Genomic DNA, 16103 nt, shown 5'->3' on the forward strand with positions numbered 1-16103 from the left:
GGACATTTCTCTACAGGTTAGTATACTGTAAAAAACGATCACTCAAACCATCACGTTCCTTTAATGTTTTTGAGCAGTGTATTTTTTATGCTTGCACATGTACATGCTTCTGTGCACACAACGTGTGTTTGGCTTTACCTGTGGAAGAGAGCTCCTTTGCGCAGCAACAGTTGCACCACTTTTGTGTGTCCCTCTTTTGAGGCCAGATGGAGTGGAGTCAGGCCACGCTCATCGCCTTCATTTAGCAGACGAGAGTCAGTAATGGACTCTAATAATCGGTGACATGTATTGATGCGGCCATACCTTAAAAAAAAAAGTAAAATCACTGTATTGTCGGGAAATGGTAGAGCTCCATACCTGTAGACAATTTTATTGTAAGACACTCATGGCAACTGTTGCAGGTTTGAATCTGTGGCTGTAGGCTAGGTAGCAATAAAGGCTTAAAATGCTAGGAGCGGTAAGAAGAACAAAGTAGAAGTGACATATTTAGTTGGGAGATTATGTTTTGTTGTCTCTGAACCTTTTAAGCAGGTCAGCAGTATTGTCTGTACAGTAGAGAATGAGGCTTCTGTAAGAGTTAAGGTATGATATCATAGCATGGCCTTCATCTGCCCTCTAGTTCTAATGAAATGGGTGTTCATGATAGAAAAATCTATAATAATAATGTTGAAAATCCACCCATTAAACACTGTGAGTAACATTTTGTTCACATGTGGCTCACTAATTAAATGCTGTTCCTGTGACAGCTCCTTTGACCCAAAGGAGCTGTCACAGGAACAGCTCCATAATATTTAACATACCTTAAATATTATGTAGTGACCCACTACATAATATTTAAGGTATGTTACTTGAATTAATCTTCTAAAAGCTTTTAGGGGCATGAATGTATTGAGGTTTTATACAGCTGAACAGTAAGGAATGGTGTTTTATTATCCGTCTGTCCATTTGATTGACTACAAATCAAATGGACATACACTGCCAACAAGAATTTCCATCCTTCCAAGTTTCTTAGTTTTTTGCTTATGTTTAGTTCCAGATCATAAGACAAATGTAAATATTAGAGAATGATAACCTGAATAAATACAAAATGCACTTTTTAAATGATAATTTCAATTATTAGGTGTGTGTGTGTGTGTGGGGGGGGGGGGGGGGGGGGGAGTTATCCAAACCAAACTGGCCCTGTGTGGAAAGAGTAATTGTCCTAACTACACACAGGACTGATTATTGCCAGAACTAGTGAATCAAATCATCACTTAAAGAGAGCCTGTCTGACAAAGTGATCTCAAAAAGCAACATATCATGCTACGATCCAAGGAAACTCAAGAACAGACAAGAAACAAAGTCACTGACTTCTTCAGTTTGGAAAGGAATACAAAGCCAATCAAATGGAGAAAACCTGGAACACTGGGTGATCTTCCCAGGAGTGCCTAGCCTAATAGAATTACTCCAAGGGTGCACTGATTACTCATCCAGGAGGTCAGATAAGAATCCAAAACAACAACTAAAGAACTGAAGATCTCACTTGCCTAAGTTAGGGTCAGAGTTCATGATTCAACAATAAGATTGGGCAAAAGGTTTCAAAGGTGAAAACCACTGCTAACCAAAAATAACACAAACGCTCGTCTCACATTTGCCAAAAAACATCTTGGTGATCCCCCAGACTATTTGAGGACTGACGAGACAGAAGATGAACTTCTTGGAAAGTTTTTGTCCCATATGTAAAATGAATACTGCACTTGATAAAAAGAACATCATACCCACAGTTAAACGAGGCGCTGGTAGTGTCCAATGCGACTGAATTAAAAAAGGTCTGTAAAAAAGAGTGATCCAAAATTCCTCCACAGTGATGTGAAAGACAGTTCTTGCAGTTCTTGCACATCCAGTTATTAGTCAAAGGAGCTTGCAAAGAAAAGTCCAGATGCTTTTCTTAGCAAGCTCCTTTGACTACAATGACCTGGATGACTGAGAACCTTCACAGACATCCAGTTATTAGGTTTAGAGGAAAATTACTTTTTCACAGCACAGGTTTGGATACCTTTTTTCTTTCCCTTAATAAAAAAAATCATTATTTAAAAACTGCATTTTGTATTTACTCAAATGATCTTTGTCTAGTATTAAAATTTGCTTGATGACCTGAAACATGTAAGCATGACAAATATGCAAAACACTAAGAAAGCAGGAAAGAGGCCAATACTTGTTTATACATGCATGGACAGATGGATGGATAGCTACCTTTGAAATTCTGTGTGGATGTAACAGCTGCATATAGTGTTTTACAATAACACTGGAGTTACACTGGCACACAGCACTAGGTGATATTACAGCTAAAAATTGTACTTGAAATTAACAAACAGAAATGATTTATATGCTACACATCATCCATCATACAGTGGTCAATATCATCTGATTAATTTCAACAGCCATGACTTTGCATTTGTTTGAACAAATCCATTTCCAAAGTTTGTGTAACTGAGTGAAAATCTATGCTATGTTAAGTCTTACTGAGCAGCGAAGTGCAGGGCAGACTTCTTGTCCTTGGACTTGCATGCGAGTCCAAGTTGCCCCGAGAGGCCCAGCATGTTCTTCACTGAGTCGTGGATTCCCAGTCTGCAGGCGTAGTGGAGTGGGGTGCAGCCATCGTTATCCTCACAGCTTAAAAGTGCCTTCACACTGTTGAGCTAAAATCCAATGCATTATGAACACATCTACTTCATTCTTACTGTACAATCACAGGCGACCACTTAGGTACACCTGTTCAACTGCTTATTATTCGACATATCTAATCAGCCAACCACATAGCAACAACTCAGCACATTCAGTCATGTAGACATGACCAAGGTAACCTGCTGAAGTTCAAACTAAGCATCAGAAATGGGGAAGAAATGTGATTTAAGTGATTTTGAATGAGTTTTTTGGTGCCAGGCGGGCTGGTTTGAGTGTTTCAGAGACAGATGAACTACTGGGATTTTCCCCGCACAAGCATCTCTAGGTTTTACAGAGAAAAGAGAAAATATCTGGTGAATGACAGTTCTCTGAGAGAAAATGCCATGTTGATGGCAGAGGTCAGAGGAGAATAGCTAGACTTCTTTGAGATGATAGGAAAGTGACAATAACTCAAATAATCATTTGTTACAAGTGAGGTATGTTTGTGTTGAGCCTTCAAGCAGGTGAGCTACAGCAGCAGAGGACCACATCGGGTCCCACTCCTGTCAGCTAAGCACAGGAAACTGAGGATATAATTTACACAGGCTCAACAAAAATTGGACAAGAGAAGAGTGAAAAAACATCTAATGAATATCAATTTCTTCCGCAGTATTTTGATGGTAGAGTCGAGAATTTGTGAGAGGAAGGGAGCAGATCTGCGGAAACTGTGTAATGCTGTCATGTCAATATGGACCCAGATCTCTGATGAATGTTTCCAGCACCTTGTTGAATCTAGAAACTGTACCTAACAAAGTGGCCAACACGTGCATACTAAGCAATGCAAAAAATTGAAATGCTATATTTTATGCACATGACAAAATTGACAGTTATCCATACTCGAACAGAAACTACAAAATTATTGTGATCTGCTATTCTCACACTGTCTGTCTTTATGTCTTTAACAGTGATGTAGCTTCAGGAAAAAGCTCACAGTGTTTAAAGGACTATATGGCTTTGGCGAGAGTGTAATGAACTTCGATCAGCTGGCTTTGAAAGCACGCAACTTTTGAAGGCTCCAGGCAAGCTGATCAAGGACAGTGCAGTAATTAGATTCCAGCCACTTAATGACATTTTTGTTTAAGCAGCATTCAGTGCATTTAATAAGCTACCGACTGATTGGCAGTACCTGCAGTACTTCTTCCGGGAGGTTTTTCAGGCCCTTTGGCTGCAGAATGGCCAGGTGGAGAAAGTTACAGCCACATTTGTCTCTCACGTTAACGTTGGCTCCTAAAAAAATCATTAACATTTGCATAAGTGTTTACAACCTTTATTATCAGGCAAATTATATGAGCACTACTGGTGGAGAAGTCATTTACTTTAGCTCACCTTTTGACAGCAGCAGAGCCACAGTTTTCCATGCTCCACAGCTCGTAGCCAGCAGCAAAGGAGAGTTTCCCTTGCAGTCGGTGCTGTTAATGTCTGCACCCTGAAGATAGAATGCATTACAGCTTTAAAGTTACCTCTTTAATTTTAGCACACAAATGAAAAGCATTGTGTGCACATTAGCAATGAATATACCCCCACAGTATTCTCAGTTTTAAGAGGATCAGCGAACACATTTAAAAGTCCTTTTAAACAAATTTCATTAACTTAGCTTCACCAAATCAGACCAACAGGTGATATTTTGTAATGATAGCAGAAGAAGTAAACAGTGGGGAAACAATTTGATCCCATGCTGAATTTTAAATGAAGTAAATTACAAAGAAATGATGGTAGTCTCATTTTAATTGAGAGAGGCAAACTATCAACCAAAACTCAAGAACAAACAAGTAACATAAAAGATATAAATTGATTTGAATCTGAGTGCAATACGATTGGCTGTGTGCCACCCATCTGGCACAAAAACAACAATAAATCAATCCAGCAATCCAACAATTACGGATACTCCTGAATGCGTTATGTATATAGAGCACAACTCTCCACAGAATTACTTTCTTCCATTTCAGCTTCTCCACCAACATAGACAAGACCAAACAGCTGCCAAAGGATATCAGGGACAAGATTGTAGACCTGCACAAGGCTGAATGGGCCACAAAACCATCAGTGCTATTATTCAGAAAAGGGAGAAATATAAAATAACCATCAGTCACCCTTGGTCTGTAACTGCATGCAAGATCTTGCCTCGTGGGGTGAGGATGATCACGAGAAAGGTGCTGGATCAGGGACTGGTTAATGATCTAAAGGGAGCTGGGACCACAGTCACCAAAAACATCAACGGTAACACACTACCTGCAAGGTCCCCCTGCTCGAGAAGCTACATGAATGGCCTCGTTTTAAGTTTTCTAGTGATTGAAAGTGGTGTTGTCAGATGAAAACAAATTCGAGCTCTATGCCATCAACTATAAACACCATGTTTGGAGGAGGAGAAATGCTGAGTATGACTCAAAGAACATCACAGTCAAGCACGGAGGTGGAAGCATTATGCTTTGGTTTTTCTGCTAAGGGTACAGGACAATTTAACTGCATTGACGGACAAATGGACCGGGCCATGAACCTCCGTCCCTCAGCCAGAACATCAAAGATGGATTGATGATAGGTCATCAACCCATCAAACAAACGACCAAGCAACAAAGGAGTGGCTTAAGAAGAATAAGGCCATGGAGAGTTTCTATAAAGAGGAGTGGGCCAAAATGCCTCCTGAGATGTGTGCAAACCTGGCAGCCAGTCTTTCCATACTATGTCATGTTTTGTTTGGCGATCAATGCTGACATCCAAATCAGTTCATAACGTTTATGTAATGTGTGTTTTGGATTTCTGGCTGATACTAGTAGTATCATTCCAGAGTAGAATGAAACTACCATAAAAATTAGACATGGTTCATTTCTTTGGAAGTGAGCAAACTTACAAATTGAGCAGGGCTCTATAGTTAGGGTAAACACGAGAACCTGCTTTTGCACACCTCTATCTGAGATTTCCACAAATATACAGTGGGGCAAAAAAGTATTTAGTCAGTCACCGATTGTGCAAGTTCCCCCACCTAAAATGATGACAGAGGTCAGTAATTTGCACCAGAGGTACACTTCAACTGTGAGAGACAGAATGTGAAAAAAAAATCCATGAATCCACATGGTAGGATTTGTAAAGGATTTATTCGTAAATCAGGGTGGAAAATAAGTATTTGGTCAATAACAAAAATACAACTCAATACTTTGTAACATAACCTTTGTTGGCAATAACAGGGGTCAAACGTTTACTATAGGTCTTTACCAGGTTTGCACACACAGTAGCTGGTATTTTGGCCCATTCCTCCATGCAGATCTTCTCGAGAGCAGTGATGTTTTGGGGCTGTCGCCGAGCAACACGGACTTTCAACTCCCGCCACAGATTTTCTATGGGGTTGAGGTCTGGAGACTGGCTAGGCCACTCCAGGACTTTCAAATGCTTCTTACGGAGCCACTCCTTTGTTGCCCGGGCGGTGTGTTTTGGATCATTGTCATGTTGGAAGACCCAGCCTCGTTTCATCTTCAAAGTTCTCACTGATGGAAGGAGGTTTTGGCTCAAAATCTCACGATACATGGCCCCATTCATTCTGTCCTTAACACGGATCAGTCGTCCTGTCCCCTTGGCAGAAAAACAGCCCCATAGCATGATGTTTCCACCCCCATGCTTCACAGTAGGTATGGTGTTCTTGGGATGCAACTCAGTATTCTTCTTCCTCCAAACACGACGAGTTGAGTTTATACCAAAAAGTTCTACTTTGGTTTCATCTGACCATATGACATTCTCCCAATCCTCTGCTGTATCATCCATGTGCTCTCTGGCAAACTTCAGACGGGCCTGGACATGCACTGGCTTCAGCAGCGGAACACGTCTGGCACTGCGGGATTTGATTCCCTGCCGTTGTAGTGTGTTACTGATGGTGACCTTTGTTACTTTGGTCCCAGCTCTCTGCAGGTCATTCACCAGGTCCCCCCGTGTGGTTCTGGGATCTTTGCTCACCGTTCTCATGATCATTTTGACCCCACGGGATGAGATCTTGTGTGGAGCCCCAGATCGAGGGAGATTATCAGTGGTCTTGTATGTCTTCCATTTTCTGATGATTGCTCCCACAGTTGATTTTTTCACACCAAGCTGCTTGCCTATTGTAGATTCACTCTTCCCAGTCTGCTGCAGGTCTACAATACTTTTCCTGGTGTCCTTCGAAAGCTCTTTGGTCTTGGCCATGGCGGAGTTTGGAGTCTGACTGTTTGAGGCTGTGGACAGGTGTCTTTTATACAGATGATGAGTTCAAACAGGTGCCATTCATACAGGTAACGAGTGGGGGACAGAAAAGCTTCTTACAGAAGACGTTACAGGTCTGTGAGAGCCAGAGATTTTCCTTGTTTGAGGTGACCAAATACTTATTTTCCACCCTAATTTACGAATAAATTCTTTACAAATCCTACCATGTGGATTCATGGATTTTTTTTTCACATTCTGTCTCTCACAGTTGAAGTGTACCTCTGGTGCAAATTACTGACCTCTGTCATCATTTTAAGTGGGGGAACTTGCACAATCGGTGGCTGACTAAATACTTTTTTGCCCCACTGTATGCACATGTGCCATAGCGAGAAAAACGTTTTTAGACGGGGAACTAAAATAGCACCTAAACGAAATAAACATTTCATGAACCACACCCCGTGCAGACCACTGTTTTATAGTTTTATAGTTTTTGAGATAAACACACTAAGGTTCATCTACTGCTTGCCGCATCTAAAAGAGTAGACTTGAAATAAACTTGGACTACGCTTCCTACCTAGCAACACCATTCTATTAGAACCATCAAAGTGCAACAGATGGTGACAGGTGGTCCACAAGCAATGGGCAGCACCTGTAATATTTACTCAGGAGTGTATTTAAAATAGCAAATATTGTTTGATTGTAGCAATGGGAACAAACATAGTCGAGTGGAAGATTTTACTAATTGAAATCCAACCTGCAGTGAATAGAGATTCACAGTTTATTTGCCTTTTAGATTTCAGCATATGTGGGGGGGGACTGCTGTTTTTATAATGTTTGTGTCGGTTTGATGCACCGAAGGATAAAAAATCAATCAGAAAATATCTGATAATAAAACCGGACATGTCATGTGTGTAACAGCTGCGTGGCATTTGTGTGTATTCATGTGTGTCTTATTTACCAGAGAAATTAGGTACTCCGCCAGCTCCGTGTGATCAAATATTGTTGCCCTGGAAAAGTAAACACAGTTGTTGTAAACCAGCCGTTCAGCGCACTACTTTGTGAGTCAAGGTCTTACTCATGCTGTCAGATAAGCAGTGAGGATGATTTAGTTCTCATTCGGCAACATAATAGCCAGATTTCCCTTTATTGTCACACTTTTATCTTCAGGGTTGTACGGCTTCCCTTTGTTGACACACTTTAATGACTAAGTGTTTGTGTTCTCCATTAAGAAAGAGACTTATGTGGATGATTTCCCCCACAACTAAATGATGGACTGAAGTATACTTGATCATCCAGATACCAGACGACATATTTCTATTGTGCTTAAAAGGCCTTTTGTGGTATTATTTCACTCCACATCACAGCAATGGCGTCCAAATAAGAATGAAAACACAGAGGGAGGACCTTTGTCCTTTGTTCTGCTACTGTCAGTGCCAACACAAATAGCTTTTAGATAAAATCTATGTGGATGGGAAGCAAATCTTTATTATGTAATTATATCATTATCGCTTTCCTCAGGCTTGTCGTTGCCAAGCATAAGGAGTTTATATCTAATTATCTTGTTTGCAGATGTGTTTTACTGTTGATATGATGCAGATAAAGTGGTCTTTATATAGCATGAGCAAGCAAATGAGTAGCAATTGCAATATTGCATATCTACACAACTTCATTGGTATCGCAACAAAGATCATTTTAATTAAAACAATGTCCACCAATAAAATTATGAACTAGAATTAGGAAATAGTGGAAACTTGCCCTTTTGTGCTCTCGGTCACTGACTGTTCAGCACAAGGAACAGAATATATATGTGCTCTTGTCTATGGAGATTAATTTAAAATTGAATGCTGAGATACAGTTAATAAGATATTGTTTATTTTCCATTCTGGAGTCTCAGCAACTCTCTGCTCTCTCACGGGTCAGCATGGTCAGGATGCTTTGCATTTTGTCAACAATGAAATTTGCATTTCAAAAAGGCACCAATTTTGAATTCTACAGAAAAGCAATTTGCAAAGAAGTTGCTGTCACAGTCTTCTGGCCGAGCGCCTTTGGTTTCTACCCCTCACTGAGTGTGGTTATGATGCCTATGCCCATCTTTGACAGTTTGTGATGGCTACTATCAGCCTACAAAGTCTACATAACCACATGCAGCTGCATTATTAAGTTTTATCAACACACTCAAAAAATATTTATGCCCCAAATGCTGACTTTAAATAATCTGAATCGATTTAAATGTTCTATGTAATTTTGTTACATAAGTACAATGTAAAACATTAGACTTAAAGAATCTGGTCAAATGAAATTTACTTGATCAGTATTGATTTAGTTTATACTGAGTATATTCTCCTTAATGATTAATTATTTGATTAAATACACTGGGGGGATTGTTCCGTGCACTAATTTCCGCATCGGAAATGAATGACAAGGAGAGACCCACCTGTGTAGAGGGGTCTGACATGCACCATCAGTGAGATTGATGATATCTTCAACTCGCTCAACAGAAGACAGCATCAGTTTGATGACCTCAAGAGCACCCTGGGTGCAGGCCAAATGAAGCGGTGTAGACCTGTCGTTCTAGAGTCCGACAAACATGGATACATTACAAGTGATGAATGCGGAATATGATGCAAATTTACAAGTTCATCACACACAGTTATGTCTGCTGCATACAGAAACCCTGCGGAGATTTTTATAAACCTGCAGCGATGTAAACTGGCACAAACAGAATATGAATAAGTATACTCATGCGTGATTCACACAAAGAAATCCTGCAAGTTTCCTCTGTGTAACATTAGCAAAGTAAGTCCCAGACTTCTTGGCTGAACACTGGGGACTGTAACACAAGCCTTTAATGAGATAACCAGGACTGGCAGGAGGAGGCCAGTGATCACTCCACTCAGCTTCACAGTGTAAGTGGATGTAATTTGTATCAATTTGGCCAACCGAAGCTATTACTGTACTCGCTACTGCTGATGTAGCTCTGGCCACTAGCCCAGGGCAAGACATAACGATCACTCCCAGATGGGTGTGATAAGACTGACGGGTTCTAACAGTACAAAGAAGGCGACCCTCTGGTGACAACGTGTTTTACAAGTGTTGGAATCCAGGTTTGTTTAAAAAGCAATGCAAATCTGGCAGAGTAGGAGTGAAAACCAAAATGTGTGATCTGGCTATGGCATTCTGAGTAGTAGGTAAAAACAGTGGTGAAAATCAAATGAATGTATGCCCAGTCTTTTTGAGACGGTTTATGAAAAGGCCATGTAGTGATTTACATCTTGTTATCTTTTATAATAGAAGTACCTGTTGCTGGTCAACTTTGGCTCCAGTAGCAATGCAGAGGCGGATGGTCTCGATATTCCCACCACGTACAGCCAGATGCAGGGGGCTGCTCTTGGTCTTGTCTAAATAGTTCATGTGGCACACAGCCGAGTGGCCTAACTCCTCTCCTGTCAGGACAGAATTCAATAAATTGTTTTTATATCTTGAACGTGAAATGCAGTGAAAATGTCCATAATGGCAGTTTCTTATGACCAACTCCGTCTTTGACTTTTAGTGGCTTTCTTGTTTTGTTTTTAGCAGGCAGATGTAATGAGTAATGTGTATATTTAACATGGGCTGTGCAAAAAAAAAAAAAAAAAGACAGCACACAAATGTCCTAAATATTTTAAGGTCTCGCTAAACTTTGTCCAAAAGCACCAAAGTTACCAAACAGACCTCCCACTGTGGATAAACATACTATCATTTGTGATGTCTAGCCTACAGAAAATACCCCAAGTGCTTATCTGGAGAGGGGGGGGGGGGGGGGGGGGGGGGGGGTAATCTACCAGCTTAATATGCTGCTTGGCCTTGTAAAAAACATTTTCATTGCTGTCAGCACTTTGAGTTTTTGATGATAGCATTTTTCTTTCATCATACCAGCCTTGAGAATGACTTCCATGGCTTTCTTCGCACCTGCGAAGGCAGCAGCGTGCATGGCGAAATGGCCAAGCTTGTTCTGTTGGCAAAGCTTTGCTCCATGCTTTAACTTTGATGGATATATGAATGGATGAGAAGGCAAAACAAAGAGACATGGTCTTTTGTCAGAAGCAAAGCTGCAGCAAAAGGAAGCTACATGATGAGTTCACAGTTATCATTTGCAGTAAGGTGTAGGTACGCGGTACAATGTGGAGCCTCGTACATACCAACATGCTAAGAGCCTCACAGTTATTAAGGGAACAAGCCAGCATCAGTGGGGTGTTTCCAAGGTCTCCCTTTAGATTGCAGTCTGTACTGCTGTAGGACAACAGCACCTTCATGAAAGAGATATAAAAACAGTAACTAATTTTAAGTACAGCATAAGTAAAAACAGGCAATTGAATAATAGAAAATCCATCAAGCACATCAACGTAATAAAGATTAAATAAAAACACAAAAAGTACAGTACATAAGATGTAATGTGGGAAAATATTGTTTGTTATTTGACTAAATTACCAGCTAAATTTTTTAAAATTTGTTTATACTGTAATTAAAATTATCACACTACTTAAATTTACTTTAATTCCTGCAAAAAAACAACAATTTTTTTTTTACTGTTTATTGTAGTTTACCTACCTTTAACTATTTGCATCTAAATATAATAACATACACAGAAATTACATTTAATCACATCACAGGGGATTTACACCCTTAGTTGAGTGCTGTATAATAAAGTGCTAGAATGCTCTGCGTTGACCTTGTTGACTACAGGAATTCAAGAGAAAAACACACTTCCTGTCCTTTAAATTATTACATCAACTGTGCCGTATCAGCCTTCTCACCCCCACCAGGTTGCTGTGTCCATGGCTGACAGCCAAGTGCAGGGGGGACAGGAGGGCAGTGTTGAGGATGTTGGGGTTAGCCCCCAGGTCCAAAAGAGCCTTGCAGCTCTCTGCCTTGTTCCTCTCCACTGCCCAGTGAAGGGGCACATTGCCCTGCTCATCACAGCTGTTCAGGACTAAGAGACGATACAAGAGCATATGCAGAAAGGTTCGTATGCGTATGTATCAGATATAATATGCAAAAATAATGTCCCTCTTCCATGCAGTAACTTTAGAAATGAAATTACGCCGAGTCACAAAACATGTTGTGTTGCGTCTTGTGATCGATGACTTAGGTGCACTTACCCTGTGCATCTGTGACAGTGGAGATGAATTGAATGAGGGTGATGTGTCCCCCTGCAGCAGCGTGATGAAGGGGACTGGCTCCACATTCATCTTTTTCACTGAGGACCTCTGGGCTCTTCTTCACTAGGTTCTCCAGGAGAGCTAGGTCACCCTTCTCAGCCAACTAGATGATATTATATAGAGTAATATAACACAAAGAATACAGAACAGTTGATTTTTCTGCTTTCCAGTTTGTTCAAAGTGTGTTTTACCAAAGAACACACTATGCTAGAAGGCATTTCAAACTATTCTTGTGTGCCTTCTGATATAATCACTGGAGTATGATATAACGGCCATTTGTTAGTTTTGTATAAAAACAGACTTTACAATTCAATTCGTTGAAAACTCATGTAATATTATTATTATGTAATACTAGAATTGTTTAGGCCTCCTTAACCTCCTCCTTAAGGATACACTGGGCTAGGATTAATCCGAGTTACATAAACCTTCTCATATTGTGAATACTTGTGGCAGAAATAAGTAAGTTTTTGAAAACGTTTTTTACAGACATGCATATTTTTTTCAGTAAGTTTTTTCCCCTCACCTCAAATATATTTCGATTTGCCAGGCCTGGATCGTCATCCTCTATCACATATGTATAACAACTGTTTTGCCGTGCCACATCCCTGCTGAAGTTCATCACTTAGCTGAGACTCTGTGGACATGAGCCCTAATAAAAACAAAGAAAGCAGTGACATGTGTGCATGTGAACCCCAGCGCTCACACCTGTGCAAGCTGATGCACATGACAGCAGCAGATTGAAAACACAGATAGAAATATGCCATAATTTCAATCAAGCCACAGATGAGCAAGCCTACTTAGCAAGCTAGAAGAACTTAGAGCGTAATGTGATAGATAGCGCAAATAAAACCTTAATGCACAGGCTTCTAATGTTTAGAGGGGACATGGGCACAGGACATTGTCTTTACCCAGAAGGGCATTCACATCCGTTGAGTCTTTGTGGCGGGGGTTGAAGCCCTGCACTTGAAGAAAGCAATTATGTCCTCCGCAGCTGCAGGTCAGCTTGTTTGAGCCAGTCCCAGGTGTCCTCGCGTGGTCCTGGGTGAGTGAGATTGAGATAGACCTTGTAATTTTATTGCCTTCAGTCCCATCGAAAGGCCAAACAGTAAATGGCATCTTTTTTCTGGTGAGCAAACTACTATTGAGAATCTTCACTGCAAATCTCCTTCACCTACGTTATTTGCCGTGCGCTGATGTTGTTCCTCGGGTCAGAGCAGCAGCTACGTTTTACTGTTTGATTTGCACATTTTGTTGGTGTTTTATACACACTGACTAATGCTCAGTCAGTAACAACCTGATCCAAAAGTTTAAGCACTAAAACATAAAGACACCACTTCAAATATCAGCAAGTCAAAAATGATCACTGAGTTAATTTTTATAGGTTATTTATAGGGTTTAATTTAATTTACAGCTTTTAGTTAGTATAGTTTGGTACACTAATAATGCCCTTAGTATGCTATTGATATATCATTAGAGCAATATAATAATAAATAAACACTTAAATCGCGTAGGCCTGTGATGGACTGGCCTCTTGCCCTTTGGCTGCTGGGATAGCTTCAAGCCGGACTAATGGGTGGATGAAAGGATGAGTGTCTAAGATGCTGTACTTAAGACACACTTAGCATATGTATGCATATTTAATCATATTTAATAATATGGTCTTCTATTCGTTACTTGCATTTGTTTTGTTTTTTTATTATTCAAATATTTTTTAAAAAGCATGCATTCCAAAGCGCAAGCATATTTACATCACGGTAAAGGTTTAGTTTAAATTCTTTACATACATAAAAGTACTGTAAGTGCAACTGTTTCTGGAAAACATGTCACACCACCTGTGATGATTTTTAACAACATGAGTATAATTTGTGTTTAACTAAAGCACTAAAGTAACATCGCATGCACTTAATCAATGAAAGATGCTACTAACATACTAAACTAGTCTCTTTATGAAATTGAAGGCTAATGAAGACTTTTTATTCTGGGGGTTGTAAAGTAATGCTCGAAACATCCAACACTTGGATTTGCATTTATTGGCAGATTTGCAGTTTGCATTATGAGTCATGATCGCCCATCAATATTTCAGCACTACCTTCACTGATCTGAATACTTGAGTCCATTACCTCTACCATACAAGTCATTGATATTTCATGTCTTGTGGTCTGTGGTCCTGATAAAACATCATATTACAGTCCAAGACGGCATCACCTCATTTCCTTCTAATTTGGCGACTTAGATAACGACCCACTGCATATCCCCCTCCCTGTCATTACCAGACAACGGCGGTAAATAAGTGCCATTGGTTTCTCTAATTGATTTGCTTATTTAGTTTGCAGATGGTTTTCAGGAAGTGCACTAATAGGCACTGGTAAACACATTTTCCAAACAATCCGGAAACAAGCGGGAGGTATATTTAATTTTAACAAGGAGATCCTTGCATGAGTGCACATTGTTCACATTTAAACTGAATAGACTAGCATTACCCTCACAAATTGTGTTTACTTCAGAGGGTGAATTTTTAACACTATCTTAAAAAATAACGAGTAGATTGGAGAGTGGAGAAATAACAAGTGGATTAAAAACAGCTTCTGTATGTTGCAGTATTAATTGTTACATAAATAATGAACTCTAATGGACGAAGAACATAATGAAGTGTGCAGGCTTGTGGGAAAGCTGACATTTCCATATCCGCTGCTAATAAAACCAGAGATCAAATATATATAGTCATATATTTAATCAATTGAAACAGCACTCTACATACTTTCTAAAGAGTAAAATATTCCATATCTAATCGTCATTAAATGTTAAATTCGTCCCCACACAAACTCAAAACCTTAAAGACAACATCAAAGACATTACTTACTGTAACTGTGAGATGCTGCTACTGAGCTGAGCAATCTGGACATTCTCCTCACTACTGCCTGTGAAAGGGCTTTAAATAGTGTGGTGAGCTGACTATCTCCCAGTCTAATGCAGGCAAAATGCTGCCCCTTGTGACCGAATGGCTCTCGTGCTGTTTTCACAGAAGAGAAGAAAAGCCCGTGGTGTAACGTGATAGGATATTTAACTGGCAGCATTACATTAAACAGCAAACATGATACTTCACTCTCCTTCACAATAGGGTTTAATTAATGTGTCTAGATGTGAGTTGCTGATGCGTTTACGGATTTTGTCGTCTCTCTCGTCTTTTCCCACAAAAGTGATGACGAACTGAAGAAACCAAAGCTCGTGCTCATCTTTAAAACGGGGTTGAGAGTATGTAGGATTCTGCCTATTAGTAGCATCTGAAAGTCAAGGCTCCCCTCAGATGAAACTTGACCACCCAGCTCCACATGGCCTACCGTATACCATTTATCCAATCAGTGATTAGAATGGAAACAATAGCCTTTTATGTTTGTTTGTTTTTTGTGAAAGTCTTGTGCTTCTGCTCTGAAGTGACTCAGCAAGTGACTAAAGATGACCTTAAAGACCTCCTTGTTGAGGATTACTGAGTATTCCCAAGTGAATCTTTATCAGGCAGGATTATCAGATAAGGTGTATCATTAACTAAGGATTATACCAGCATTTCTATTCCACATTAATCAAGAGACTAAGTGTAGAGTTGTTCAGATCAATATGAAATGTGTATTAAAGTTTTGCTTGATGTTCCAATTATGGAATTAAGTTGGATATCATGTAAAAGAAAATCCTTTAACAACATCAAAAGAAACTAAAAGCAGGCAAGCCATTCTTTTAAAAACTAATAGAATAAAAGGAAACTTAAAGACATTTTAGCCATTTCTTAAGCTCCAAGGATTGCAATCTTCACCTGCTGGGTGCTTGGATTACGACTTTCAAAAATATCCCAAAATAATACCTATTAAACAAATTACAAGGGAAACAAAGAGATTCATTTCACCAGTGTATGAATCATAAGGACTTTTTAGATCATATTACTTATCGTCTAGTTCCACTTCTCTTCTATCATATAAAAATGTCAGCGTCTGGAAACAACAACAGTTGTATAGCACGGTTGAGGTTTCCTGACTTTTCCTCTAATGCCAC

At 39.8% G+C, this 16103-nt stretch overlaps 1 protein-coding gene across 1 annotated transcript in view; it reads right to left on the reverse strand.

The window, feature by feature from the left end:
* Window positions 1–16103, reverse strand: part of trpa1b (transient receptor potential cation channel, subfamily A, member 1b) — a 43736-nt gene that overhangs the window by 6406 nt on the left and 21227 nt on the right. Inside the window, exons 2-14 of the mRNA XM_080864764.1 lie at window positions 12971–13100; window positions 12586–12711; window positions 12003–12165; window positions 11658–11833; window positions 11043–11150; window positions 10777–10885; window positions 10162–10307; window positions 9299–9435; window positions 7823–7871; window positions 4030–4129; window positions 3830–3930; window positions 2503–2678; window positions 139–303 (exon numbers count right to left, since the gene is read on the reverse strand). Of these exons, the coding sequence (XP_080720890.1) occupies window positions 139–303; window positions 2503–2678; window positions 3830–3930; window positions 4030–4129; window positions 7823–7871; window positions 9299–9435; window positions 10162–10307; window positions 10777–10885; window positions 11043–11150; window positions 11658–11833; window positions 12003–12165; window positions 12586–12681 (1526 nt within the window). The 5' untranslated portion in view covers window positions 12682–12711; window positions 12971–13100. The remainder of the gene's footprint in view (window positions 1–138; window positions 304–2502; window positions 2679–3829; window positions 3931–4029; window positions 4130–7822; window positions 7872–9298; window positions 9436–10161; window positions 10308–10776; window positions 10886–11042; window positions 11151–11657; window positions 11834–12002; window positions 12166–12585; window positions 12712–12970; window positions 13101–16103) is intronic.

This window comes from Rhamphochromis sp. 'chilingali' (genome assembly GCF_963969265.1).
Source record: "Rhamphochromis sp. 'chilingali' genome assembly, chromosome: 18".
Taxonomy (NCBI): domain Eukaryota; kingdom Metazoa; phylum Chordata; class Actinopteri; order Cichliformes; family Cichlidae; genus Rhamphochromis; species Rhamphochromis sp. 'chilingali'.